Here is a 27,887-nt window from a genome sequence, read left to right as displayed (position 1 = left end):
CTTTTGTAGATATAGAAAAAAGTCGTTGTAGGTTTAAACAACATCAACCTTAGTGAATAAGTATGCCAAGAGAGATGTTGGGGACTTGTTTTTGGTCTGAAGGCTTATCCACTGAATAATAGCATTGCTCTCAATATCATTTATCGTACTAGGTATATACCAAAAGGTAGTCACATCCCTTTTTCTTAAGCCTTGGAAAGATAAAATCCTAGTTGAGTTTCTCTAGATATATGGGGATTTTATTAGATAAGATTACTTTGATTCAGTGTATGGATCAACTGCTCTCCACACCTTCAGAGTCTGAGTTGTCATCAAAAGTTGGGTCATAAGGACAGAGTCTGATGCCTTCAGAGGCGATGAACTAGTTCATAGTCTGGTCAATCAAAATCAGACTTTAAATTACTTCTCCACATATGATAACAATCAAGATTAGTTATATGCTTGTAATCATGCACACTTAAATAAAATGTTAGCAAACCCTACTGTTCTTTAAAAACTTTGTTATCATCAAAACTTTTTAAGGGCATAAGCAAATCTTGTTTTAACAATCATCGAGTCGGATCCAGTTTCTTGAAAGGTACCAGAAGATGATATGAGCAATCACCTATGACGGTTACGAGATAACTCCATGATTGCGTAAGAGTTACGAAAAATGATGGAAAATGCCTTACTTGGGAGTTAGAAAGGACGGAAGACGTTATCAAAGATCACTTAAACATGGGATCTGAAGGAACATTGTTTAATGGTGCTTGATGGCATGACAAGTATAAAAAGGGCTTCCCAACGAGGAAGAAGACAGACAACTTATACCCCCTACAGATAGGATGATTTTGATCTCACATGACTCGCTTCAGGGAGATTATCCAAATAATGTTTATCAGGAACAAAAATTAAATTAAACAAATTCCGAATTATACTCTTTCGTTCATCACGACTCTGAGCGTCAATCTTGGTTCATATTGGATCAAGCAAAGAGATCCCATATAATTTTAGCATTTTAATATGGGAAAATGGGAAGAAGAGAAAATGGTGTAAAATAAATGGATTTTTTCTTCTAAATGTACCTTAATATTCTGGCAGTTGTAATGATGATGACCTTTTGACGAGGGACATTGTTGAATTTGACCGTGGAGAGTGTAAAGATAAACACTTTAATGATTAAGTTAACAAAGGTCGTGAGTTCATGATTTAGTTTTTTTACAGTTATGTGTACTTGAGCCTGAATTATTTGTTGAACTTTATAATAGTAATCCAGAATTTAAAGGTACTAGAATCTTCCCTAAAGACATTTATCTTAGAGAACAAATGTTTAAGATTTTTGTGAACTCGATCATATGTGATCTAAAAACAATTGTCAGCCATGATCATTCCCTTATTCAAATACCCCCAAATTCATCTTATACAATAATTTCATACAATAGTTTTGAAAAACGTATGTTAGGTACTATCACCATTTGACGATCTCTAAAGGTTAGTCAGTCCTATGTGCCAGTAAGACACATTAATATCTTGGTTCCTAACACTTCAATTTTTCGTAAATTGAACTTTGGTCTAGCGTAGAACAAATTCTAAAAGTGGCACACACAAAAAAAGAAAATTCTGTAGTGGTCTAGAAGATAAATTTTAACTTTTTTATATGTAAAGCTCTTGATTCAAACTTAAAAAATTAATTATCATGCATGTTTAAGAAAATTATTCTATATTTTTACATGTCCAATAAAAATACATTCAAAATATGTTTTATAAATAAAAAATCTAGAAAGAATTAAAAACTAACTTATTTAATATATCTTAAAAACATATTTCAATCGAATAACATCACAGCCCGTTACATTTTCTAGAAGAGAAGCCCACGCCTTAAGCCCGTCTCTACAGAGAAGCCCAAGCCCAAAAAATAGTTCCAATGTTCCCCTAACGTTACAACGTTTCATTACAACAAGCTTCCACTAAACTCTACAAAATGAATTTTAAATTCATAAAATTCCCGCTCCAGCCTCTATATATTTGAACTCTTTCAGAGAGAGCCGTTAGTTCAAAAGAGAGAGACGTTAGAAAAGAAAGAGAAAAAGCAGAACGGAAAAAACGAAGTGAATCAGAGAAGAAGAAAATGGCTACCAATATCGGAATAATGGACGCCGCGTACTTCGTCGGTAGATCTGAGATTCTCTCTTGGATCAATTCACTTCTTCAACTCAATCTCTCCAAAGTCGAAGAGGTTCGATCTGATTTTTCTTTCTTCCATTTTCGGTGATTCTGTTTTAGGGTTTTTGATTTACGGTTACTTATTGGATCGATCTGGTTTTGTTGAATTGTTTGATTTTTGTTAGGCTTGTTCTGGTGCTGTTCACTGTCAGCTTCTTGATGCCGCTCATCCTGGTATTGTTCCGATGCATAAGGTCAATTTTGATGCCAAGAGTGAGTATGAGATGATTCAGAACTATAAGGTTCTTCAAGATGTTTTCAACAAACTCAAAATCACTAAGGTAAATTCTCTCTTTCCGTCTCTCGATTTACAGTGAAGTCTCTGATTTTCGTTTATTTTCATTTCTTGAGATCTTATAATCTTTCGATTGATTTTTCTTTTTTTTGTTTTTCTCAGCACATTGAGGTTAGTAAGCTAGTGAAAGGAAGACCGTTGGATAATCTGGAGTTCATGCAATGGATGAAACGATACTGCGATTCTGTCAATTCTGGACAGGACAGGTAATTTAATCTTTACTCTAATTTTACTTTGTTCAAATGTTTAATAGTTTGGAATTGTTTTATTAATTGATAATTAGGGCTTATTATTGGAATTCTGTAATTTTACTGACATGCGTGCTTAGATTTCAAACTGAAGCCTTAATAATTGGGGTTTTATGATTGGAATTCTGAAATTCTGAAATTTTACTGACATGCATGCTTTGATTTCAAATTCAAGTCTAAATAGTTAGGGTTTTATGATTGGAATTCTGTAATTCTGCTGATGATATGTGATTGGAATTCTAATTACAAATGGAGGATTTAAGTTTGATGATATGTCTCATTTTCAAACTCAAACTTTTTGAAGTTTAGTTTTTGTATTGGTAGTAATTAGATTAATTGGATTTGAGGTTTTAAGCTTGATTAGTTCAAAATTGAGGTTGCTGAATGTTTTGCTAATGGCATGGGTTATGTTTCAGTTATAATCCTTTTGAGAGGAGAGAAGTATGCAAAGGAGCAAGAGAAGTGAGTAAAAGATCCGCACACTCTCAACCCTCAACTAAGGGTGGTTCCACTGCGGCACACAGGCCTCAATCTTCCCATGCTCGAAGAAATGATGTGTCTACTGTTAACCACTCTGCAAGTCATGGGGCTGCAAGGGTCTCAAGGTCTTCTGCCCCTGCTGCTGCTGTAAACCCTGCTTATGATCAACAGGTGCAACAGGTACTGTTTTTGTCATCTTAAAATATGATGTTAAGTGAATTGTGAATTATTATCGGTGCATAGATCTAATATCAGTTGATACAGATAACAGAATTGAAGTTATCCATTGATAGCCTTGAGAAGGAACGTGATTTTTACTTTGCGAAGTTGAGGGACATTGAGATTCTTGGTCAGACTCCTGGAGTAGAAAACTCGCCGGTAATTTAATTTTAAACCCTCTTCTTTTGAGTAATGAAGTTGGAAACATTTGATGGGTAATTGTTGAAATGTGAATTTTCTGTATGATACAGGTTTTTGAAGCAATCCTGAAGATATTGTATGCTACTGATGACAATGGATCTGAGTTGGCAGAAGCTCAAGCTATACTCGCTGCTGGCCTACAGGAAGCAAATACATTGAGTCCCATTGCTGAGGTTTCTGAAGAGAAGAGCAGTTCTAAGAGAAAGAATATCAACAATCCTGAATGTGATGCTGCTGGTGTCACTAATTTGTCTCCTAGACGGAGGCTTTCTGATATTTCAAATGTTCACTATGAAGGGTCACCTCTAGCATGACCTGAAGAAAAAATTCAAGGAGGAAGAAAACTATTTTGGTTACAGAAATTTCAGATTTATGTGTTGTTACAATTGCTTTTTGTAATAATTAGGCGTCCTACAGAGATTATTATCTCATGAATATATGCTTATATATGCTTTTGATCCAGAAATATAGCTATGTCATATGGGTCATTTTAAACCTTGCAGATTTTTAGTTGTCTCAACTATTTTGTGCTTATGTTTGATTTTGGCACTATTTTAATTTTCATCATTTTGTTGATCATGCAATTTGCACCATTGGTTTACCCCAATAATTGGATGGTAAAGCATGTAATACGGTGACATGTGTTGGTGTTCGTATTAATTCCCCTCTTACTCCTCCACTTATTTCTTTGATTTGGCAACAAACTTTTTATCCATAAAAACATTAAACTTTTGGGAAGCATTAAGATAAAAGTCTTAACTCCATTACAAGGGAAGCATTTTGTAGAGCAATTATTCGGTTAAAATGAATCAACAAGCTAATAAGGTAGTATACACAAACTCCTACCATTTGCGTCTATTTTTTTGAATTCATGTTTAATAAATTTGTGACTTTTTCTGTCAGAACAATACTTTGAATGTACGAAGTTCCATCGAAAAAAAGGTGGAAACAGTCGATCATCAATCTTCGGCAGGGCAAGGACAAGAAGAGAGGAAAGTGCAGGTCATTCATCAACCCAATTCCAAAACCAGTGGTGGTGTTCTTACCGGTGCTGCTGAAGCCGTGGCATCCACTCTACAATCTGCCAAGGATGCAATTTCAAAAAAATAATGTAACTTAGAATTGTCAATTTTTTCTTCAAAGAACATAGGTTTGAATGTTTGATAATGTGTTGTCCTTTGACATAGACATGAACATAGTGTCAATGATGTATTTTTGTATCAATTGATTCCATAATATAATAATGATTTGTTAATGTTGTTTTATCAAATGCTTAACTTTGACGCTACCCAAATTGCATCTTAATCTCAATCATAAGAATCATAAATGGCCTCAATCTTAAGCTAAACAAAGATATTAAAATACCTCACTACGCTTTATCATTAGAATCATATTCTAGCTTTCTATATTGGAGAATTGATGCCCGATGCAATTTTCTGGTCTCATTTTCATATAATATACAAACAACTCATTAAATTTTGACACAAGTTTTAACTTCAAACTCTTCAACAAGAGATTGATCTCAGCAAAATTTTAAGTTTTATACTTTTAGGTTCCTTTATAGGGTTAAATTTTGCTTGAACAAAAGGCAAAAAAATGGGTTTAACGGTGTCGCGTATAATGAGATTATTTTATGCAAAGAAAGAAATGAGGATTTTGATGGTGGGTCTTGATGCAGCTGGGAAAACAACAATACTCTACAAACTGAAGCTGGGAGAAATTGTCACTACCATACCAACCATAGGTTCCAAATAATCACGTTGAATTTTTTTACTTTTCTTTTTACTATGAGAATTCTAAGCGAAAAATGATTGAAAGTTGACATAAATTATTGTCTCTGATGAAGCAGGCTTCAATGTAGAGACTGTTGAGTATAAAAATGTCAGCTTCACTGTTTGGGATGTTGGAGGACAAGACAAGGTATTATTCGAAATTTTCTAGCTTCTTTGATCAATTTGCAAACCATAAATACATGTTTATATGGCGAATTTCATGTAGATTCGACCGTTGTGGAGGCACTACTTTCAGAATACACAAGGTCTTATCTTTGTTGTAGACAGTAATGATAGAGAAAGAATTTTAGAAACCAGAGATGAGCTTCATAGAATGCTGAGTGAGGTTAGTAGCATTTATATGCAATATGGTAAGTGAAAAAATTGTCGCAATCATTTCATATTAATAAACATTTACGTTGCAGGATGAACTTCGCGATGCCACTTTACTTGTATTTGCCAATAAGCAAGACCTTCCAAATGCTTTGAGTGTTGCAGAAATTACTGATAAACTTGGCTTACATTCACTCCGTCAGCGCCGTTGGTAAGTCACGTTAATCATTATTCGATAAACTTCAAAGAACAATGAAAGGTTGAAGATAACTTGAGAATTGTTATTCAAATTATATATGACAGGTAGCATTTTTTCCATAGATCACAATGAATCAAATTTATAGAAAAACTGATTTATTATCATTACAACATCCTAGCTTATACTAAGAACAATAGACAAATAGCATTCAAATCTTCTGAAACTGCTGCGGATGAGAAACAATTTGCTTCGACCCCCCTCGTGCTAATCACTGGATCGGATTGTCCTATTGTTAGGTCCTGTATAACACAGCCATCAACAGAAACAAGTAACAATTCAATTAGAGTCACAAGTTAGTTTTTGAAATGATCGGATTATCCCAGTCTTGCGAACCATGACAGTGTTCCCTTTGGACAAGGAAACGAGTAATGGTTGCACAAGGCTGTGAGCATCTATCAAGATCGAATATAATGGAGTCATTTGATGTGATTACCAGAAGAATTGTCTCCATCTACGAGCTTGTTATTTTCTTGCATTTATCCAGAGTGAGTCTTGCGTCCTCGCTTAATACACGATCGAAAACTGTCCTCAAAGGTGGCATAGGATTATAGTTAAGAAGGGATACTGTCATGTGGGAAAAGCGATCATCAAGACCAAGAACGAATTTTCTAGTCAAAAGGTCTTCTTGGAACAGCAGAAAAATCTTTGTATCCTCACCTACACACTCAAGCGGCGGTAGTTGTTCAGCGAGCTCCTCCATCATACTCGAGTAATTGTGATAATAATCATTCAGGGGCATGTTAGGTTCTTGTGTAACGTAACGCAAACTTTTGTATAACTCGCGAACACGTGGTTGATCACCTTTATAGAACCTTTGCTGCAAATTTTTCCAAAGATCTCTTGCCGTAGGCACATGAAATATGATGTCATGTAGTGAAGGATCTATTGAGTTGACGATCCATGCATAGACCATGGAGTCAGCTTTCTCCCAGGCATGGAACTCCGGAGATGATTCCAACGGTTTCTTGATGGTTCCATCCACAAAACCCAGCTTGTTTTTTGCAAACAGTGCGAGTTTGGCCGACTTCCACCACTTCCAATAGTTTTTTCTGGTGAGAAGATCATCTGACAATGTGGTTCTGCGATCATCTAAGGGGTTTAGATAATACGGAGAAGATGACATGATAACGAAGGATTCACTGCCGGAGGCCATGATAAACTTTAAAGAACAATGAGAAAGGTTGAAGATAACTCTGAGAATTATTACTAAAATGATATATTTATTACAGTAATACAAAGTAGAGAATGACCACTATATATAGCATAGCCAAAGTCTAACAAACTATAACAGTATAACGTAACTAACTCAATCTTCTCATAACAGAATAACAGAAAGTTGTTATGGGAAGATAAGATAATGTAATCTAGTTTGTTACAATAATAAGGTAAGATAAGGGTAAACACTAATGTGTCCTAATATAATTCAAAGTTTGAATTACATCATAATCCAAATTTAAGTTCGCAGTGTTAATTCCTATATTATGAACTTACAATAGTTTTTTATTGGTTCAGGTACATCCAGTCAACTTGTGCCACTTCTGGCCAAGGACTATATGAAGGGCTTGATTGGTTATCAAGTAACATATCTAACAAGATAAGATGAATCAAGTTATCATATGAAGGCCTTAGTTTTTATGAAATCTTGTTTGGTTATATATATTGGCATAAACTTGAGTGTTACCTTTGGTTAATCTAATGAACTATGAGCCAACTGTAATATCAATCACTCTGCACTTTCTAAAAGTTCACAGCATGTAAAAATTACACTCCTGAGGAGTATGATATTTATCAACCAACTATGTATGCTTTCTAAACTTTCAGGGCATGTAAGTATTACATTCGTCAGGAATGTTATATATACTATTCTGGACTCATTTATAAACAAAAGTTAACTAATCTATCTACATTTAAAGTCAATTAACTATTCTTTGTAGGTATCGTTACATTGTATAGTATTATCAGACTGAGAGGATCGGTAAACATTATTAAACAAAGATATAAAAAGATACATGGGCTTTTATAATATTGGTTTTAGAATGATACTAAAACAAAGGTTGTTTAGAAACATCAATGTATACTCACGTCGAACGAAAAACTACAACTAATAGCTTCTTCTCACTCGCCACAATCAAAATAGCTTCTCACTCGCCTAATTTTGCTTGCTCTCACTACGTAAGCAAAGACACTTTAAATAAGTTAAGCCGGCAAAATTCCGGGGAACTCTAGCACAGATCTTGAAACAACAATTTAACTCCCTAGAAAGAAACACAATGGTTTAGATTGTACTTGCGTAAAATATCAAAATGTGTAATATAATCTTTTGTATATGTACAAAAATGATAAATGAACCTGAAGACATGAAATGATGTACCTTGGCACTAAATCAGATTTTCAAACATAAGGGTGTTATAATAGTCCTAAGTACCTCAAGGACAAAGAGGAAAATCATATGGACTCTGGAAAAGTTATGAAAGTGTAACCTTTAAAATATACAAAATTTAAATGATAAAATACAGGAAAGGGTTATTTAAAAACATGAAGGGGTAAATGCAATGAGTTACATAATGTGCCTGATCCTTTTACATGTGGATATGATCTCTATGGAAAGAGCTATACACGAATTCCTGAATAGCAACAAAGTTGAATTAGAGTTCAACCAGCCTCCTCTGAATCACTCTCAAAATCTTCATCTCCAAAAGAAAAAACGGAAGCATCTGCTGCAATTGACTTGATTTCACTTGCCCCTGCAGATTCCATATTGGAGGTGTTAGGACCCACATGAGTTTTATGAAGTTTATCTGTAGTTGATTCTTTAGAAGCATTGTTTTCTGTAAGTTTCGCATGCTGAAGTGACAACTGTTTCGTTGAGTGTGCCAACATCTCTACATGCCCAGTGGTTTCAGATGCTTGATGAGGTTCCATATATTTGTAATCAGTTGCAGCTTCTCTCTTTTGTTTTCCCTTGGTCTCCTCTTCGTCACTATCTGAGAATACATCATCATCTCCGTTTGTAGGTCCCTTACTTTCACTTGTATTAGATGTAGGCTTTGCACTGGATAAGACATTGTTTTTGTTGCCATCAGATCCTTTGCTCGCAGATTTGACTTTTCCAGGTAGAGTGCCATTATAGTCTACCATCACAATTTCGACCTGGAACCCTGGAGAAGGGATCTTTCTCTGAAGAGAGCAGTCATAAAGTTTAAATTGTGAACAAGTTCAGGAATCAATCGATTGGCAAGGGTTACATACTGCACACAAAATAACATTTGAAAAAAAAGTAAAAGTATTGTTTACCTTGTCAAAATCATCAAGATCTGAGCCATCTAAAAAATTTCTGTTCTCTATCATTGTTGTATTCATCCAACTGCCAAGGAGAAACTGACGCATTAAAAACACTGCTAATCTTTGTTAAACAGACTCTGTTTCATACATTACACAGCTTGGAAAAGATTTTTTTTTGGAATTACAGAAGAGTTCGGAATCAAAATTTCCATCATTATAACAAAACTTTGGCGTCGTTTGATCCATGTAGCCGATCCCACTTAGTTAGATAGTGCTTGGTTGTTGTATGAAAAAACTTTGAACTCCATATCAAAATTTTAAAGAAGGCAAGTAGGTAGTATGCTCAAAAATAAAGAACTTATACAAAGGTTGCTATAATGTAAAGTATAATCATAATGATTCTGACAAACTCAAGTTTCTTTCAAAACTAGTTTGAAGAGGAAAAAAATAGAAGAAATAGCTGTTTTGAACAAACCAGAAGAAATCTCCCTGTCGATCATGAAAATGAATTTTGAAGTCCCCAACCAATTCTGTCACACCAGGCTCCCCAGGTAAAGCAAAGACCACAATTCCTTTCTTTGGTGCATTGATCCAGAAATCTTCTGGCTGGAAATGAGTTTAAAAAGTAAGGTATAATCAAACTCAAAGCCATGGATTGGAGAAAATCAAAATTCATCAAATGAAGGCATAAAAAATGGCATGTGTGTACCATTAGATCCTTTGTCTTGGGATGCTTTTTTGTTGTGAAAAGAATTCCTGAGAATAAGTGAAAGCATCAGCCTTCTCTAGATTAAAATGTTCATTATAAGAACAACTTGACAAGTTTCATTTGGTACAGTACAGTCCAAACTACTTACCATTATGATCAGAAATTGTAATGGATGGTCTAACCCAATAAGGGCATTTGTGAAGCCGAAATCCTCTTAGCATACACCTGTGGAAGTCCCAATTAAGAAGAATCTTCTTTGGATTTGGTACATTGTGACAAAGTTTCATCTTACCTTCGTCCAGGCTGGACTTCTCCATTGAAGTGTGTTAAAGTCCGTTCAAAGTATTTGACATATCTCTAAAATATTCCGAAATAAATTATTTTAGAGGAACGTAACTAGATTATATCTCCATAATACAATTATACCATAAAAGTAAAACAAATTACTGACAATCTGACTTGGGAGAGTTAGAGCCTTTCCATCTATACATCTTTTCTGGTTAAAGCAATTAATGGCTTCCTCAGCAGTGGGGAAGAACTGCAAAATAGTTCCCAGCAAGCAATTTACTTCCAAATTTGCACAAATCATTGAGAAAAAGGTGCAGATCAACTAAGATCCTCAAATCTCTGAAGTCAATTCTCACGACTTACCTTAAGCAACAAAAGAAGACTGCAAATCATCAATCCTGTCCTTCCCATACCTGCTTTACAATGAACAACTACTACATTCTGGATATCCTCCTTCAACCATGAATATGCACTTTGACAAAATGATGCTATAAGTTGAATAGGAGGGCAATTATGATCACTAAAAGGGAAGCTTGCAACCTGGAAAAAATCCCAAGAAATCAATATGGCAGACATAAATATTACAACACAATAGTAAAAAAGAAAATATTGGCCCATTCCTTTACAAAACCAAACAGAAATAAAAAGAATATTATAGTCTGTAAATTTATATCCAATCTTTATCTCTTTCATCTGATGTTTTTTAAAATAAATCTGTAACTAAAAATTAAGTATAAAATAAAGATAATCTATACCTTCAGAAATCTCAGTCTTGTAATATTTATCAATAGATTTATTAACTTGTTAATTTCATGATTAATTCATGATTAAAACCAGGAAAGGTTGTGTATAATTAAATTTTTGTTTTATTTATTAACTTATTCATTTATAAATTTATTGTTAAAAGCTATCAAACTCGAGAGTCGTAAGAGCATACATTATACAAAAAATAAGGATCTAGATCTGTCAAATATTTAATAAATTAGACTATTTAATAAGTTAGGATCTAGAAACTCTATCATCCCATATAGTACAAATAAATACTTTTTACAGTATGATAGTAAATAATCTAATTATAACTTATTAATAAAGTAAACAATAATAAAAAAAATCTTGAACTAATACGGATCTAGAGACAAGACCAGAAAACAAAAACATAGCATTACAACTCAAAACTGGTGGAAAATTCACAAATCAGTAGATTCATAACTCAGCATGCAAAAAGAACATAACATGTCCAAATGAACGGAAAAATTGACAAACAGAAATATTCAAATTACTAGAGAGTGGAAGATAATGAGAGTAGGTTCCGATAGAGGCAAATGATGGGTGACCATCAAGATTACTATATGTCTTCCTGGTATACCAATTAGAATGCCAACGTGAAAGCATAAAGAAACAATACCTTCCCTTGGAAAAGCGATCCATCGTACAACCTCTCTGAACAAAGATTGTATACTTTGTATTTTCCCTGCACATTAAGGTTTCAAGAGACTAAAATTGTCAAAAGACAAAATATAAGTTGTCAGCTCTCAGCACATAAAGATTCTGGCAGTTTAAGTGCAGTAGAAAACCACTTAGTGGTACAAGCAGAGTGAATGCGAGTTGCTCAAACTTGAGAGAGTTTCAAGATCTTCAAATACTCAAATTATATTTTCAAACATAGCAGAAGAGTTCAAGATCAACCTAACATATCAAGGTTTCTTCTCAAGTGTTGTAGGGTAAATGAAATAGGTCAAAGTGGTCAATTATAAATAACTGTTTGGTCGCTGTATGGGGCTATTGTAGATGAATGTTGTTCACAATGATGTTAGCACAGGTTCTATAGCTGTATTGTTTATATTTTACTAATCAATTTTTTTTATTTGACTTTAGATAGGTAAGAGGATATGTTTATATGCTATCCGAAGGGGTGTAATGGAGTGCTGGTTCAAATTTACTAATTAAAAATTTTCTTCTAAATTCCAAGGTTGTAAACTAGAAGAAAAGTACTCTTTGGTTCCATTTTAGGTTTCTTTGACTATTCAACTCTCTGCCCATTTCTCGAGTACTACTGAATGAGCAGATAATGCGATCCCAAATTTGAAATAGATACCATGTTACCTTATGATGAGTTTCAAAAAACTTGATTACTTCTTCCATGTGATTTCGATAGAACCCCTGCAACACACTTCACCCTTAAAACAAATTGACTCAATACTGAATCTGGTTTGAATATGATTGACAAGACTGACTGTCTATAAATATACCTCAATGTACCCGAAAATTCCAGAGCTAAAATCACCACCAGGAAATCCCATAGCTATTATATTGTCAGTGATGTATGTCATATCCAAATCAAACCCACCTTCCTGTTACAAAGAGTCGAAATTTTAAAAGCAAGAGAAAACTGAAATCAATATGAAAGATGAGTTATTTCTTCACAAAACTTAGAATTGTTCCATTCAAAATGCAATAGATTCAATAGAATTATGTTAGTTTGTAACTGAGAGGGTATCAAATACATAAACAATGTGATTCAGTACCTAAGAAATCAACACCAATTTGATTCTTCAATAGATTAAGTAAAAAGAATGACTCTTCAGTGCAGATGCGTTTGACATGATGAGGATAACAACATTTTTGTCTTACTAAGAATGTTAGAGGACAGATCAATTCTTTTGTAGGAGGTAATAAATCTAACATTCTAGCAAAAAAAATTATAAATATTTCTAGGAACTTGTCAGAATACTTCGAGCAGATGTTCCTTTACACAATTTTTACAGATCTAGTTTGTATTTAATACCAAGTTTCAAAACTTCCATATGAGATGATTTTCTTAAGCACATTTCATATCCATACATGCATTGGAAAAATGAGTGTGCCTGAAGTGTTGGTACATTGTGTGAACTATTTGATTGTTGACCAACAACATGACAATATGTAATTCTAGTGATGTTGAGATTAAAATCTAGCATATTTAATTTGACAAGATACATGTTGAGGAACATTTATAGGTATTACCATTTTTAATAGAACATAAAGAACCAAGAGTATGAGTGGGGATATAGCTTTTAACTATTAGGTATATCATTTGCAGAATACCCATCAACTAGCTGATCCTTTTGTGTATTTTATTATAATATTCAAGAAGCATGCTAAGCAGAAGAAACGTTACCAAAAATTATCTAGAAAGAACTATTAATGAATGACCTATGTTTCTCCATCGTTTTATTTTTAGAAAAAAGAACTAATAAGTACTCCGAGTAGAAAAATAATGAATCCATAAGAATTGTTGTGATAAAAAAGAGTGACAAATGATACGCATGAAATATTTAACAAAACAATTTAACGTGGAATAGCACAGATCACAGAATAGATAGTATTAATCAGGGGTTGTGCTTATTTATATAACCAATTTTAAACTTAAGTTGCTGCAATACAAATGATGACGTGGTCATAACACAATATATGTAATTTAACAGAAAAGTACCCAATGTATAATTCAACTCCTTATAGAGCCAAAAGTAAGCATAGAAAACTAAACACAGAACGCAGTTCTAACAACTGCAAGTAACTCGTGCAGCAGATTTGGACAAGATAGCATAGATCCGTTAACCAATTTAACCCATGGTATGTCAGTAGTATAGGCAAAACTGAAGCAGGTGTAAAATTCTCGTAGTCAACTGACCTGGTATCTGCGTTTATTTTGAGAGACAATATGGCGTGCTTTGGTCTGCACCGCTTTTACTGCATTCTTCGAAGAGTCCATCAACCCTTTGGTGAGTGATTCAATTAAATTACTTTGATCGGGTCCTGAATTGGCCGTAGCAGTCTCATTTGAAGGACCTCGTAGTCCAATCCCACTAGTCAAGCGAGCAAATACCGACATGCCATTGTTCTCAGTCTGTGAGTTCTGATCTGCTGCCCCAAGCCTCAGATTTCTTGCCCAGGAAGACATACCAGAAGCTGGTGACAAGGATGGTGAATCATGTGCATTGCCATTTTCAGCTGTTACTTTGGTCGAGTAATTCTCGGTGCTAGAAGCTGGAGGAGTTGCAACAGATGTCGGTTCCATCAATGAGTCACTCAAATGTAGTTCTGTAAAATAGAAAATCAACTTAAAACACGCGCAATTTAAAAGTCTCTTTGAATTGAGTTATTTCAACTTATCTATTGGCATAAGCACTTGTAAGAGTTTATGAAAACAACTTATGACATGTCCACCAACTATTTTGAGCTTATTTCCATAAGCATTCGATGATAACTTATGAAAACAGCTTAACGCATATAAAAAACAACAGCTGAATTTTATAATGTTAAAGAAATAACTTATCCATAATCACTTATATGATAAACACTGGTGTTAGAAGTGTTTAATTAAGTTGTTTATCCAAACAGTGCATAAGTAGCTAACAATAAATTAACTAAATAAAGCCAAAAGAGTACATAGTTCGTTTAAGTTGTTTATCCAAACAAACAGCACAGAACATTGGTGATAATATTACCAAACGAAAACTGTGATGAAAGATGCCAAAAGAACACCTAGATTGTAAATATCTTCTACTGCATAAGCTATTAAACTAATTAATATCGCAACAGAATCACTGTCTCATGAATTAACTAGATTACGAAACGAATCAAATCAAAACAGTGCTAAAACAGCAGCATTGAAAATTCAAACAAGAGATCTGAAAATCGAGTTTCATTGATACAGATTAAGGTGATTCGTCAATGAACACGAGCAATAGTTGAATTAATTTGTACACAATGCAGAAGCGTGTTCGCGTTATTCTTACCGGAAACGGAAAATGAAAGAGCGGTGGATCTGTTACCGGAGAGTTGTCGGCGATGATGACGCAACTACTTGTTGGATCTGTTACGGAGGGAATAACGGTTTTGTGAACGGAATGGGAAGCGTGTGATTTGTGTGAGTTTGGGATTCGGATCAAAGTAGCTTGATTATAGTAGAGTCACCGGCACGGTAATATTATATAGCATTGAAATTCCAATGTGGAACAGAGTGCGAGCCATTTTGGAGAATGGAAGATTCGTTTAATAAAGATAGATAAAGCGTTGTTAATTTTCTTAATCCATGTGATTTTATCCACTGAGCTAAACATTAGGATGTGTGAGAGTTAAGTCAAGTTAATAAGGTAATTTGTCAAAAACAAAATAGAAAAGATATGATAAAACTCTTTTACCTCTCCTTTTTATTTCGTGCGCTGAAAGCAATGCTCCCTCTCTCTAGTGTGATTAACACGTGAGATAGTCCAGGGTAGTTTTTGTTTGGGATTACCTTTGAGTATTCAAGAAGATATACAATGCAAAAGATTAATTAATATGCATTAAAAAAATTTATATTACTCTTCTATTTCATAAGTGTCTTATTTAAATTTTATGTGATTCTCAATAAAATGATTAGATATTATAGTTAATTTTATTTATTATAGTTAATGCAGTTGTTGAAAAGAGGGAAAGTAATATTCCCTCCGTTTCTTTTTAAGGGTCACTTTTTTACTTTTTACATATACCAAGAAAGTTAATCATTATTGTTACTTTTCAAACAATAATTCTTATTTTATCTATAATACCCTTAATTATTTATTACATTCACTCTACTTTTTCTCTCTCTGTAATCATTATATAAGGGTAATTTTGACAAAATTGCAATTAATACTACCTTGAACTTTGCAAGTGACAATTAAAAAGAAACAAATTTTTTTTGCAAGAAAGTGACACTTATAAAGGAAAAAAAATGATAAATATTATATTGGTATTCTAAATAGACATTAATTTTGAGATAGAAAAAATTCAAATAAGACAGTTTTTATGACACGCGGAAAAAATATCTATTTATTTCCTTCTTTATTTTGCGTAAGGTGTTAATTTATTTTATTTTTTCGAAATCATATCTAACTTAAATTCTTAAACCATATATCTCACTAGATTTTTCTCTCTGAAGCTGAATCTACCATAAATTTAAACAAAATTTCAATCAAACAAACGAATTATCATTTCCCCTAAATCAACCAAATCGTCTTCCATCATGTGGAAGAATAAGAGATTTAGGTTTTCCTCTTGATGATAGACGCATGATAATTCATGCTTAGAGAGAAATATTCCTCTTCTCATCAATTGATATTTGCTAGGAAGGAGATTCAAAAAAGTCCTCTAACTAAAAGCTTTAATTTTGAAAGGAACTTGAACTTTTCACAGGCTTTTAAAAGTTGTTTTCTTATCTCTTTCTAATTCTTCAAGACGCATGTGTCTTGCTAATAAAACAAAACTGGAAAGTTGAGTTAAACTAACTCTTTGTTAATCATCTGCATTGGTATCATATTTGTAGCGTCTCAAACTACTTTCAGGATTACATAGTGACTCCACAAACTAACACATGTATTTTTAACATACTTTGTCATCACTCACACGCTTTCCGGAAAACTTCCCAGAAGGTCACACATCCAAATATTACTCCAAGTCAAACACGATTAACTATGAAGTTCTTATTTGTTAGGCTACCAAAAAAAGATACATATTGTTGGTATGTGTAGTATCAATCAAACCTTATAAGTCCTCCTTCAACCATGCAGTCTCATACCTGCACAACCTCAGAACTCTCTCATTCAGATGTGAATTCGGCGACGGTTCCCCGCCCTCTTGGGCCTCGAGTGTTAGAATCACTTTCAGCCCTCTTTGGCCTCGGATGTTACAATCATCCTTTACCCTATTCGGCATCGGGTGTTACATGTCCACCAGCTTCTACTTGGTTCGTCCCCGAACCATAATGTACTATGAGAGGTCTGCTCTGATACCATTTGTAATATCTTAGACTGCTTTCAGGATTACCGAGTGACCCCACAAACCAACACGGATCTTTTCAGCATGTTTTGTCATCACTCACAACTTTCCGGGAAACTTCCCAAAAGGCCACTCATCCAAATATTACTCCAAGTCAAACACGCTTAACTATGGAGTTCTTATTTGTTAGGATGCCGAAAAAAAGATGCATATTATTGGTATATGTAGTACCAATCAATTCTTATAAGTCTTCCTTCAATCATGTAATCGTTGCATAACATCTTCATTCTTCATCGCATATACACAATCAGGGATATTAGAGAAGAATCAAGAAGATGAAACAAAAAAGACAAGACTATGAGATCATTTACCAAAGATTTTCTTCCTTTCCTCTTTCGATCCAGCATCCATCACCCAATAGGTATGAATGCACATTTTCAACTAGTTTCTGAAATGTCATGTTATATGGGATAATTCCTCCAACGTAACCAAGCTCCTGACATAAGACCTTCAGTTGATTTTTCAAGAATAACCCCTCCTTATACAAGTTCTTCTATTTGTAGTGATACATTCACGCCCCCGTCAAGTAAAGGCTCTGAGTCCAATACTTGCAATAAAATATTTGTGCACACATGCGAATGACCAAGCTCTAAGTGACATATCTTTGCACACGTTTCCTGACTAAAAAGAGTGACCAGGAAGAAGCGATCCTTGAAATTTTTTCACATATTAGAATAAGCCTCGAGATATTAGAAGGTTTTCCTCATAGAAAAAATATTGGAACCACTCGCACAGTAGAGGTTGTTTTGAGTTTTGAAAAGGTGGAAAAACAACGTTACTGTCAGCTTGCCCTTTTATAATCACACCAGTGCTGGAAAACTCTAACAAATACCCAAGATGTAATTGGGAAGGGGCTATAAGCAAAGGTTTAAATACACCTACCTCTAAACAAGGAGAAATATCACAACTGACCAGCGAAGGGATGTGTGTTATCCATTCCCAACATCACGTCCCATAAAAGACCTCCATGTTCTTAGATCTTTGGTTGTTCAAAGACACATGTTGCAAACCCTCGTCATGCAAAGCAAAAACAAAGGTTTATGGGGCAATTGTTTTGGGCCGTCCATATGGTCCAAAGACGCGGAAGTCCAATAACGACACAAAGCAACATATGACGAATAGTCCCTGGACCTTTTTCTCCCCTTCAAACAGGCAATCTCCATTGCATGCGTTATCCCAACCATCCAGATTATCTCGACGGATGACCGCTTAGCACGCCTCATCAAACATGTTTGGTTGCTAATTAATTCTCCTTATAAAAGAAGATTGTAGACCATTTTCTAAGTATTCAAATTTTACTTTTCACTTTTTTACTAACTTGAATGTTAAAGTGTTAATCTTGTAAATCAACCCCTCTCTACCACATTGCAATCAACAAATCACCACAATCATTCGACTATAGTTCCTCGGCGAACATAAAGTCCTGATGTCTATGTGGTAAAAAAATCAATTATACTAAGAAATTAAAGGTAGTGCACTGAGGTCAGTGTAAACTTTCTTTACACCATCATCCAATAGAATTATAACGTTCTGTCATTTCATACAAGTATTTTAAAATTAAAAATGTGATTTGACGGGATGCACGTCTCTGATTGATCGACAGTGTAAAAATATTTTACACTGTCAGTGCATAGTCTTTTTCTCCTCTTATACTAATCATTAAATTTTCATTAATTTTAGACTAAAAATTAAATAAATACTACACGATTAAATTTTCATTAGTTTTAGAGACTAAAGATTAAATAAATACTAGTATACCATTAAATTTTCATTAGTTTTAGAGACTAAAAATTAAATAAATACTCCACGATTAAATTTTCATTAATTTTAGACTAAAGACTAAATACTACACGTATTGGACCTTAAATTTAATGCGAATGTGAAGACGACTTTTGGAAATTACGGCATAAAAGATGAGATGATTCAAAGAGATTTACTTACTGAAATTGGATATACGGTAAACCCTTTGGAGATCCTGTAACTACTTTTTAACATATAGCATCCGCATCCGATCCGATCCAATTTGAAAGTGATGGAGGCGACACCAGCAGTATCCGGCGGTAACGGCGCCGCCGACGAGGTTTCCCAGGCGGAAACGGCGATATTGCGATTGAAATTGGCGGTGTGGCAACAATTTCAACACGTGCTCGACAAAACCACCCCGCACGTGCTACGGCGTTGGATAGGGTTTTCGGTTTTGGCTTTCCTCTACGTCATCCGCGTCTACTTCTTGCAAGGCTTCTACGTCGTTTCATACGCTCTTGGCATCTACATCCTCAATCTCCTCATCGGTTTCCTCTCCCCTCAGGAAGATCCTGCCCTCGCCGCCGACGGACCTTCTCTCCCCACCAGAGCTTCCGATGAGTTCCGGCCTTTTGTTCGCCGCCTCCCCGAATTCAAGTTCTGGTAATTACATCACTGCTCCACATCAATTAGGTTAATGATTTACGTAGATTTTTACACAATGTTCATGTGATTAAGTCACAGTTTTGTTATGATCCTTTATATTGTGAATAATTACTGTGAAATGTGGTTTATGTTGTCTTAATCGTGATTGTGTTGTGATGATGGCTATATCATAAACCTTGATATTGCAATCTAGATTGTGGGGTGGTAATAGTTTCAAATGATCTAGAAAGCAACCTTGCAGTGTACTTCGTTGTATGAAGTTCTTTGTAGCACCAACACCACCGAAAAAGGTGTGTCGTTGTCCGAAATCGACATTGACACTTGTTATTATGTTCATTAATTTATTTTCAAATTATTACCGCTGTCGTGTGTCTGGTGTTTGTGCTTCATACATGAAGTTATTGTCAAATTACTCAATTAAGTTAGTTATAACTTATAACTTATGTTAGATAGTTGTTACTTGTTAGTTGATTATGTTAACTATAAGCTTGTTATTTGTTAGGCAAATAGCCATAATGTGACTCATCATTGTGTTTTAAGAACTTTACCCATGTCCATCTGATGTAGTCATCTACAATAACTAAACCATACTTCTTGCCATTTACCGAAGCTGTTTTAACTAGAGCCCAAACAGATCAATATGCAAGAGTTTCAGAGGCCTAGAGGTGGACCATAGTTTGGATTACAATATCTTCCACATTGATATTTTTTTAGGCATCAAAAACTGCCTGCCTAGATGATATTGTTTTCATTTTTTTGGTGCTTTTACCTTGTGGAATATGTTTCTTGTTCACTTAGTAAGTCTGCAGAAAGTTGCTTTTCCTGAAGCTGCTTATTTTTCCTTTGTGGGCAGGTACTCGATCACGAAGGCATTTTGCCTTGCATTTGTGATGACTTTCTTTAGTGCGTTTGATATTCCAGTCTTCTGGCCAATACTCCTTTTCTACTGGGTGGTTCTGTTCACGCTTACTATGAGGAAACAGATATCACATATGATTAAATACAGATATGTACCGTTCACATTTGGGAAACAGGTAATCTGGCTTTATATTGATTCAAAATTATTGTTGTGGTTATTGATTTGATGATGGTGTTGGTCTTTGTTATAAGGACTAAATCTCTTTTGCTATTACTAACCTTTTCTGGTCTATTTTACTTTTAGCACTATCAGGGAAAGAAACCATCGGCAGAAGAAAGCACAAGTCTTCCTGTGGACTGATATTTTCAGTTCTGTTACACATGTAGCTTCTCGGTATATTTTAGCAGCTTGAGAAATCTGTTGACGTGGTGGCTGATAAAGATTGCTTTGAAGTCTAGCGTGGACTTTGACATCTCGATATTCAATTCCATATTGGGCGATTATTTGGACTTCTTTGGTGCCTTTGGGAAGATCACTCTTCTGTAAAATCCTTTTTATTGTAAAATCTTTTTTATTGTTTTTCTTTCTATATAGGTGGGTAAATTTCATACTCTTATCGCTGAATTCATAGTCCAATAACAAAAAAATTACAAAACGTATGCAGAAAGAATCCCCCTATTATTTGGAAATGGGGTTAACACTTAACTGTCTTTTCCATTGTAATTTTTTTCTTTCATTTCAATGATTTTAGGAATCCCTCTTAGGTTATGTTCATTTGGCATTTTTCTCAATTGTTCTTTTGTAGCGCCTAGCACTTTTTTTTTAATTTAAATTTTATCTATTAAAGTTTCTCTATTAAACCCGTGAGACTGATATTTTGGAGCATCTCTTCTTCACTAGATCCAACCAGTTGTACTATGCCAACTTTAATTTTGGATTTTAATGAAACTATCACTACAACCAGTTGGTGATGGCTGGCCCTTGAAAAGTTGTCTCCCTTTTCCTTATTTTCAAAAACCCTTTCTTTGGAATCTATGTATCTTTGAAGATGCCTAGTATTTTGAAGTTGGTGTTGTCCTTTCCATATGTACCTTTATATCTGGTGTATATGTTTGTTGAAGCAACAAAAAAATAACTTTAAAATCTAGTTAATATTTAATTTATTTACACTTTTAGTGTGAAAGTTTTTTTTTATATTATCAATCAATAAAAATAATCAAATCGTTGAATATATTTGACTTAAATCCTAACTATTTTTATGGAACGCAAGGTACTCGAAGGTAATATCTAAGGATAATAGAAAATTATATCAGTGATATGTGTTGATGTAACTTATTATTAGGAATATTAGGCAGAAAACTATGAGCATGTGCTCTTTTTTTTCAAACAACCAAAATTTTTCTATCCGGTGATCATATCAAATTTTATGTTCATGTCTTAAACACTTATTAAAAAGGGTACTTGTCAAAATATATTGTGAAGGGGTGGTGTCTTTGTTAGTAAAACTCATAAATTTGAAATTACAACTTTAAATCATCTAAAACTTTGTCGAAATCAGAGTTTAATATCATATATTTTAGTGTCTCTTAATATATGGTTCTATAACACCTAAGATTACGCCTTAGAAGCCACAAAAACGATTGAGATAACCTTTACTGTAAAGTATAAACCCAATCCCCTAATTCTAGTGGGTAAAGAAGTCACCCACCATTGAAGGTTCCTAAAGATAGAACCTTCAACAACCACAATATCTTCAACCTCCCTTTGCAATTCTATCAAATTAAATATATGTTTCCTCCATATGATTAGGTTGATACGTTCTTAGGCTAAAAAATCGTTTGACGATACCCATATAGAACCAAAGTAGAAGAAGTTCGCTCATATGATCTCTTAATCGTGGAAGAAGATGCATTAAATCAACAATCCTAATAGCTCTATTCATGGACAACCCCTTGATAAATCCTCCATCTCAACTAACAGTCACTCCAAGCAACTCCATACCCAACATCTGTCTCCCAATGTCTGAAAGGAACAATCCTCTACGAGTTTTACTACCATTACATGAAGGTCAAAAGATCTCAGTCTTACAATATTCAATTTGAGGCCTAATTCTGGACTAGTTTCTCGAATAATGTTAAGGGCTTTAGCCACCTCCTTTAAATCCTCTATGATGGTTCAATCATTAAGATACCAAGTATGAAGAAGAAACTTACAATTGTCTCTAACATGATGTATGTGTAAGTGTAGCACATGAGCAAAAAGAATGACCATAATGGGTCACCTAGTTGCACTCCAGTGGCTGATATAATATGTCGACCCCCAAGGTACAACCCCACTGCATGACCATAAAGAAACTCAACCCACAAAGAAATAAATGGCCATCTCACCCTCACCTCGTGTAGAAGGGTTGGTCGATCTACCATGTTGAAATCATTGGAGAAATCTACCGTTAGCATAGCGAAAGAACCATTTTCACGCCGTTTGCTTAACACCCTTGATGGTACTCTGCAAAATAGCGTCAACACCATCGGATACCCCGACCCCAACTGGTATCGATTGAGATATCATGACACATCTTTACTTACTCTCTTCATGTCAACATTGGATACCAACTGCCTCCAAATAAAACTCCACAACAAATTGGTCGTATCCCACCATCGTGCTCTAATAACATCGTCAAAGGTGTAGAGACAACAACCAAACTCATTTGACATCTTCCTACCAACCATAAGTTAATAACTAAAGTAATTGCATATAAAAGATCTCTTGCCATAACAAAACCTTCTCCGCACAATACTTCTAATATATAATATATGTGGTACTTGCAAGCCATCTCTATCACATGATATCTTTTTGAGAAATGATTTAATGCACCTAAATATAATATCAACTTCAGTCATTTGAGGAGTTTCGGAGAATATGGTGGTTGGCATGGAGGGAGGTGGTCTGAACGAGTGCTTAGCCTCAAAAACCTTTATTGTATGTCTATTATAAGGGTCACTTCGAATGACCTCAATACTCTCACAGTCGTTGTGAAATGACCATTTATAACTTTACGGAGGTATTGTTTGACATTAGAGCTTGTCTTTTTATCTTAATCCTTAATACGAACTCTCTCATGATTTAATTGTCCTAATCAGAATTTCCCAACACACTATCAACTAACTTGACAATAACATCTGTATTTATCCAAATAGCTAAACCCTACAAATGTGTTGCTGTTGCAAGAAATTCCAATTTTCAGACATAGACACTAGTTAACTAAAATCAATTTTTTTCACTATAGAACCGAACATATACACTAAGTTATTTGGATTATACTTTAAAAAGACATTATTCATCGTCTCAAAAATCTAAAATAAACAAAGCATTACAGCAGTAAAATATGAAATAAAAGCTTTTTTATGCAACTGAGCTGTGGTGGTTTCATAAGCACTCCATCACAACTGGAATTTGTATAACAGTAGTAGTCACTAGCCATTATCTTCTGTACCAAAATAAATCAAATAACAAATACTCCAAGTCTTCACTCTTCAACCTTCCAAATCCAAACTCATGTCTAGTCTTCATTCTTGAAATTAACATAAACACATCAATATCTCAAACTTAAGAAAGAATCAACGATAGAAAATTGTATTGATAATGTGAAATGAAAGAGCCTCCAAAGTTATCTGTATACCAGTTACTGTGCTGGTCTATAATATCCATAAACACTGTAATAGGTTTGTGCAAAAGTCAGTAGCAACAACACAACAGCAGCTACAAAAGAGATAATGGCCCAAGGATTGTTGAAGTAATTGTGTCTCAAGCTTGCACACCAAGTATTCCATCTATGATTATAGTATCTATTCACAGACTCTGATAATGGAGAGAGGTAACTGTTATTGATGTCAAACACGACCTCTTGGCATAACCGGTTGAAAAGGTCTGCGACTTCCGCATCACTGCCGAGCCAGTGCTCGATTATCCCTTGGTAATGAAGGTATCCGACATCTTCCGGAGAGTTAATCAAGTTGTCCATGAAGATAACATAAGATGTTATGTCATTACTGCAATCAAGATGACACTGCTCAAATGCAATGAGGTTTAGAAACAAAGATTTTGTACCATCATGGATCAAGAGTCTCGGAATTCGCAGAATTCCGTCTTTAAATTTAATATCCCAGAATCGATCAGTTTTCCGTTTTTTGAACTTGATTCCTGCCTCTTTTAGCTCGGTGACACAATGTATCAGTTGTTGGCGCCGTTTGTCTGCAACTCTATTCGCGTTCGACCTACGTTTGATCCATATTCTAGTCGCAGGTTGAGGTCCCGTGCGCAATAAGCTTCTCCTGAATACGTCGAGACAGTGAAGACCGCCTTGATCGGATAAAGGATCAAAGGTGTCACTGGTAGTGCTTTTTCTAAATGTTGATTCCAGTTTATTTATATCACTTTTTGTTAATGGTTCATCTGTTGGCATTAAAGGGTCAAAGAATCGAAGTGCTAGATTCGCAACAAGTCCTTTCAAATCTGGTTTACCAAGCTGAATTCCCAGAAGCAAATCTAATATGAAAAGAGGAAGCTGATTTTCTAGCATGATCATATCTCGTTGAATTGAATGCATCGATCCACGCATCGCAAAAACAGGATCGTTTCTCGAATAACCAAGTTCCTTGAACCCTTCTGTAGCTCCTCTAAATAGCTCAAGCACAAAACAACCATCAAGAACCAACATTTCCACAAACTCATTGCTGCTAAACCCGACCATTCCTTCGTAACACGATCTCGCTCTTTCTTCCATCTCTTTCATCGCATCGAGATAAAGCCTAATGTCATGTTCCGTCCTCTTAAGGACATGATTAATGGAACGCCATTTATGACGTTCCATTTGTCGAAGACGTTTCTTGCCATGATGGTAAGGTCCTATAGACACAATCTGTGGTGCATATGCCTTGTCGTCGCCACTACAATCTCTAAGGTAATGAGGGATTTTATAGATTGATAGCTTGGTCCACGAACTCACTACATCGTCTTGATTCGCCTCCTCGAGTTTTTCCTTGATGGAGATCACCCATTCAGAGACCGGTGCGCTTGCTTCCTCTTGCAAATTTTTACCATCTTGGTTGTTAAGAAAAACCTGCAATGATTCTGCAGGTTGATGCTCAAGCTTTTGCTGCTGTTGCTGCTGCTGAGGTAACTCGATCGATCGAGACGACGGTGGAATCCCTGATTCTAAGGTTTCTCTGAGTTTAAGGGTGATAAGGTACCAACTCAATAGCTCTTTGTTGAAAACAGCTACCATTTTTTTTGTTCTTTCTTTTGAGAAACTGATATTTTATGGAATTTTTTTATGCTATGATCCAATCAGATATAAATAAAATTTAATAGTTGGTGAATTGAATTAAAGACCTTAAAGGATATTGACTTGATCAAATTGTGCAAGCTCATATGGGACCTCTTATAAGTGTGATATCATATCACATCCTATCATATTCTAAACTTTGATTTTTATTATTTGAATAAATTGTAGCACATCATTTTAATGTGGAAAAAATGGTATAGAATATTTATAGCATCATGTGATGGATAAATGTGGCCTAAACATGTTCACAAATGACAGAACCTGCTGTATCCAATAGCTTTATCATTTGTTATAACTTGAGAGGTTTCTGAATTGAATAGCGACTAGCCATCATCCACATGAATGAACAATAATGATTTTGCACAATGCACGTTTATGAATTATTGAGGTCCAATTGGCTTATGTTATTTTATTAAACAGTAATAGATAGAAGTGTGGGAGAAACGTGAAAGAAATAAGAAAATACATCCATCTACTTGTTAATCATGACTTGAAGCATGTCTTATCTCTTAATTTTACAATTATGCTAGCAAATGGGACCTGTGCTCAGCACGGTTCCGAAACATAGACAGGTATTGGGAGTTTCTTTTCAGACTAATTCTACTAGGAAGAAGTGAAATAGTCCATATATAATGGTTTAACAATCAGTGAAATAGTCCATATATAATGGTTTAACAATCAGTCGGTTTGAGTAGATATTCAGTCAAAAATTTAAATTCAATATTATAATTTTATTTTAAAGATTCAATTTCGATCAATAAAATTTTAGGTTTTTTTTTATAGAATCAATTAAACCGATTTGATGGATAAATCATATAGATTTGATAAATTTAATATTTTTGAGATAAACCATAAAATGATCACTTTTTTATAAAATTCACATGCATTTATTTTTTTTAATTAAAAAAAAAATATTTTCATATTTAACAACATCCCAAAAGAAAACTTTTTTTTATTATTGAAAAGAATTATTATGACGAGAGTACATAATAATAAATAACATATTTTATATTATATGTTTTATATTTTTATAAATTCTAATAATCCGATATGAAGAACCTATTTCTATAATGAATCAATCCTATAATAATTCAAATAAATAAAATAATTTGTAATTGGATTCGATTAGGTTCAATTTCTGATGGATCTAAAATAATTATCTGAATTCGATCGAAACAACTCTATATTATTCAAATTAAGTGATTGGAATAATCTGTTCCAACCCAATTCATTTGCACACACAAAAAAAAGAGTCAGTTGATTTCAATCGGACGGTTTAAATTTGTTCACCCATACAATATGTCATTCACACGTGAATGTTTATTTTATGGCTTTTAATTTTATTCTTAGAAATATATCCTTAAAAATATTTTATTATTATTATTGTTATTATTATTATTATGTTTGTTTGTTTTAATTATTTATAAGTTATTTTTAAATATTGTTTATTTTTTTAGAGTTTAATTTAGACATAGTGTTTCGGGCCGGTCAGTGGCCCAAAGCGGCAAACCCAAACCTAATTACTAAGACCAACTCTAGAATTTCGCCTAGTAAAATAGAAACATAGGTGAAACTTCTTGGACGAAGGAGATATTTGATCTCAACCCCAAACATTTTTCGCCATTGGATATGATCAGACAACTTCACACATCATATGTTGGATTACACGAGGCAGTTATAGCCAAATGACGTATATAAACCACCTCACACACTGATTGTAGGTATTATCTTATTCTAACTCTTAAACTACATTTCTAAAACTTCATGTGAGACCTCAGCCAAGCACAAAGCATGCAATCCCAACCTCTGACTTATCTCCCATCGTCATATCTAATTGAACAATGACCCTCACGAAATGTCTAGTTAAATAGTAACAATTTTAATCACTCATCCTATATAGGTTTTACATGCGCCAATTTCAGGTATCTATTATCACTTTCACTCTATATTGCTTCTCAAATACTTCACTAACTTTAGTGTTTGAGCACTAAAGTTGCAAGTTCATCTCACTCTGTCGCATCGAAAGCATTCACCACTATACCAGAAGATCTCGTGACAATCTTGTTTTCTATTTGTGCTTCCATGACAGAACATTGGAACCGTCTGTGGGAATTGACAATTTAGTCGAGCACATTTCGATGTTGCCA

General features: G+C 34.4%; 7 protein-coding genes across 8 annotated transcripts; 4 read left to right on the top strand and 3 right to left on the bottom strand.

The window, feature by feature from the left end:
* Positions 1 to 1,939: 1,939 nt before the first annotated feature.
* On the top strand, positions 1,940 to 4,165 carry LOC127120431 (microtubule-associated protein RP/EB family member 1C). Its single transcript, XM_051050858.1, has 6 exons — positions 1,940 to 2,215; positions 2,328 to 2,483; positions 2,600 to 2,703; positions 3,162 to 3,405; positions 3,490 to 3,603; positions 3,696 to 4,165. Exons 1-6 carry the CDS (start codon positions 2,108 to 2,110, stop codon positions 3,957 to 3,959), a joined length of 990 nt encoding a protein of 329 aa, XP_050906815.1. The 5' UTR covers positions 1,940 to 2,107; the 3' UTR covers positions 3,960 to 4,165.
* Positions 4,166 to 4,314: 149 nt separating this feature from the next.
* LOC127120432 (uncharacterized) lies at positions 4,315 to 4,915 on the top strand. Its single transcript, XM_051050859.1, has 2 exons — positions 4,315 to 4,470; positions 4,549 to 4,915. The coding sequence occupies exons 1-2, from the start codon at positions 4,450 to 4,452 to the stop codon at positions 4,753 to 4,755; spliced, it is 228 nt and encodes a 75-aa protein (XP_050906816.1). The 5' UTR covers positions 4,315 to 4,449; the 3' UTR covers positions 4,756 to 4,915.
* Positions 4,916 to 5,050: 135 nt separating this feature from the next.
* LOC127120430 (ADP-ribosylation factor 2) lies at positions 5,051 to 7,905 on the top strand. The gene is made up of 5 exons (XM_051050857.1): positions 5,051 to 5,389; positions 5,495 to 5,565; positions 5,644 to 5,763; positions 5,843 to 5,961; positions 7,522 to 7,905. The coding sequence occupies exons 1-5, from the start codon at positions 5,242 to 5,244 to the stop codon at positions 7,610 to 7,612; spliced, it is 549 nt and encodes a 182-aa protein (XP_050906814.1). The 5' UTR covers positions 5,051 to 5,241; the 3' UTR covers positions 7,613 to 7,905.
* LOC127120429 (uncharacterized) lies at positions 6,073 to 7,351 on the bottom strand. Its single transcript, XM_051050855.1, has 2 exons — positions 6,443 to 7,351; positions 6,073 to 6,248 (listed from the first exon to the last, which is right to left on the bottom strand). Exon 1 carries the CDS (start codon positions 7,160 to 7,162, stop codon positions 6,461 to 6,463), a length of 702 nt encoding a protein of 233 aa, XP_050906812.1. The 5' UTR covers positions 7,163 to 7,351; the 3' UTR covers positions 6,073 to 6,248; positions 6,443 to 6,460.
* Positions 7,906 to 8,367: 462 nt separating the features above from the next.
* On the bottom strand, positions 8,368 to 15,427 carry LOC127120428 (phosphatidylinositol 3,4,5-trisphosphate 3-phosphatase and protein-tyrosine-phosphatase PTEN2A). Its single transcript, XM_051050854.1, has 13 exons — positions 15,067 to 15,427; positions 13,959 to 14,368; positions 12,538 to 12,639; positions 12,392 to 12,448; positions 11,694 to 11,759; positions 10,652 to 10,828; positions 10,452 to 10,538; positions 10,293 to 10,357; positions 10,149 to 10,225; positions 10,001 to 10,047; positions 9,767 to 9,897; positions 9,304 to 9,373; positions 8,368 to 9,186 (listed from the first exon to the last, which is right to left on the bottom strand). The coding sequence occupies exons 2-13, from the start codon at positions 14,343 to 14,345 to the stop codon at positions 8,662 to 8,664; spliced, it is 1,791 nt and encodes a 596-aa protein (XP_050906811.1). The 5' UTR covers positions 14,346 to 14,368; positions 15,067 to 15,427; the 3' UTR covers positions 8,368 to 8,661.
* A 3,535-nt stretch (positions 15,428 to 18,962) lies between these two features.
* Positions 18,963 to 21,170, top strand: LOC127120426 (protein RER1A). Of its 2 annotated transcripts, none has more exons than XM_051050853.1 (3): positions 18,963 to 19,534; positions 20,391 to 20,571; positions 20,709 to 21,170. In XM_051050853.1, the coding sequence occupies exons 1-3, from the start codon at positions 19,161 to 19,163 to the stop codon at positions 20,754 to 20,756; spliced, it is 603 nt and encodes a 200-aa protein (XP_050906810.1). In that variant the 5' UTR covers positions 18,963 to 19,160; the 3' UTR covers positions 20,757 to 21,170. The 2 variants fall into 2 exon arrangements, with proteins under 2 accessions (XP_050906810.1, XP_050906809.1); XM_051050852.1 differs by having other exon boundaries at positions 20,700 to 21,170.
* Positions 21,171 to 23,653: 2,483 nt separating this feature from the next.
* Positions 23,654 to 25,817, bottom strand: LOC127120425 (UPF0481 protein At3g47200). Its single transcript, XM_051050851.1, has one exon. It carries the CDS (start codon positions 25,678 to 25,680, stop codon positions 24,079 to 24,081), a length of 1,602 nt encoding a protein of 533 aa, XP_050906808.1. The 5' UTR covers positions 25,681 to 25,817; the 3' UTR covers positions 23,654 to 24,078.
* Between the last annotated feature and the right edge of the window lie 2,070 nt (positions 25,818 to 27,887).

The sequence above is a fragment of the Lathyrus oleraceus genome, chromosome 2 (assembly GCF_024323335.1).
Source record: "Lathyrus oleraceus cultivar Zhongwan6 chromosome 2, CAAS_Psat_ZW6_1.0, whole genome shotgun sequence".
NCBI lineage: Eukaryota > Viridiplantae > Streptophyta > Magnoliopsida > Fabales > Fabaceae > Lathyrus > Lathyrus oleraceus.
This window is presented reverse-complemented; position numbering and strand designations above follow the sequence as displayed.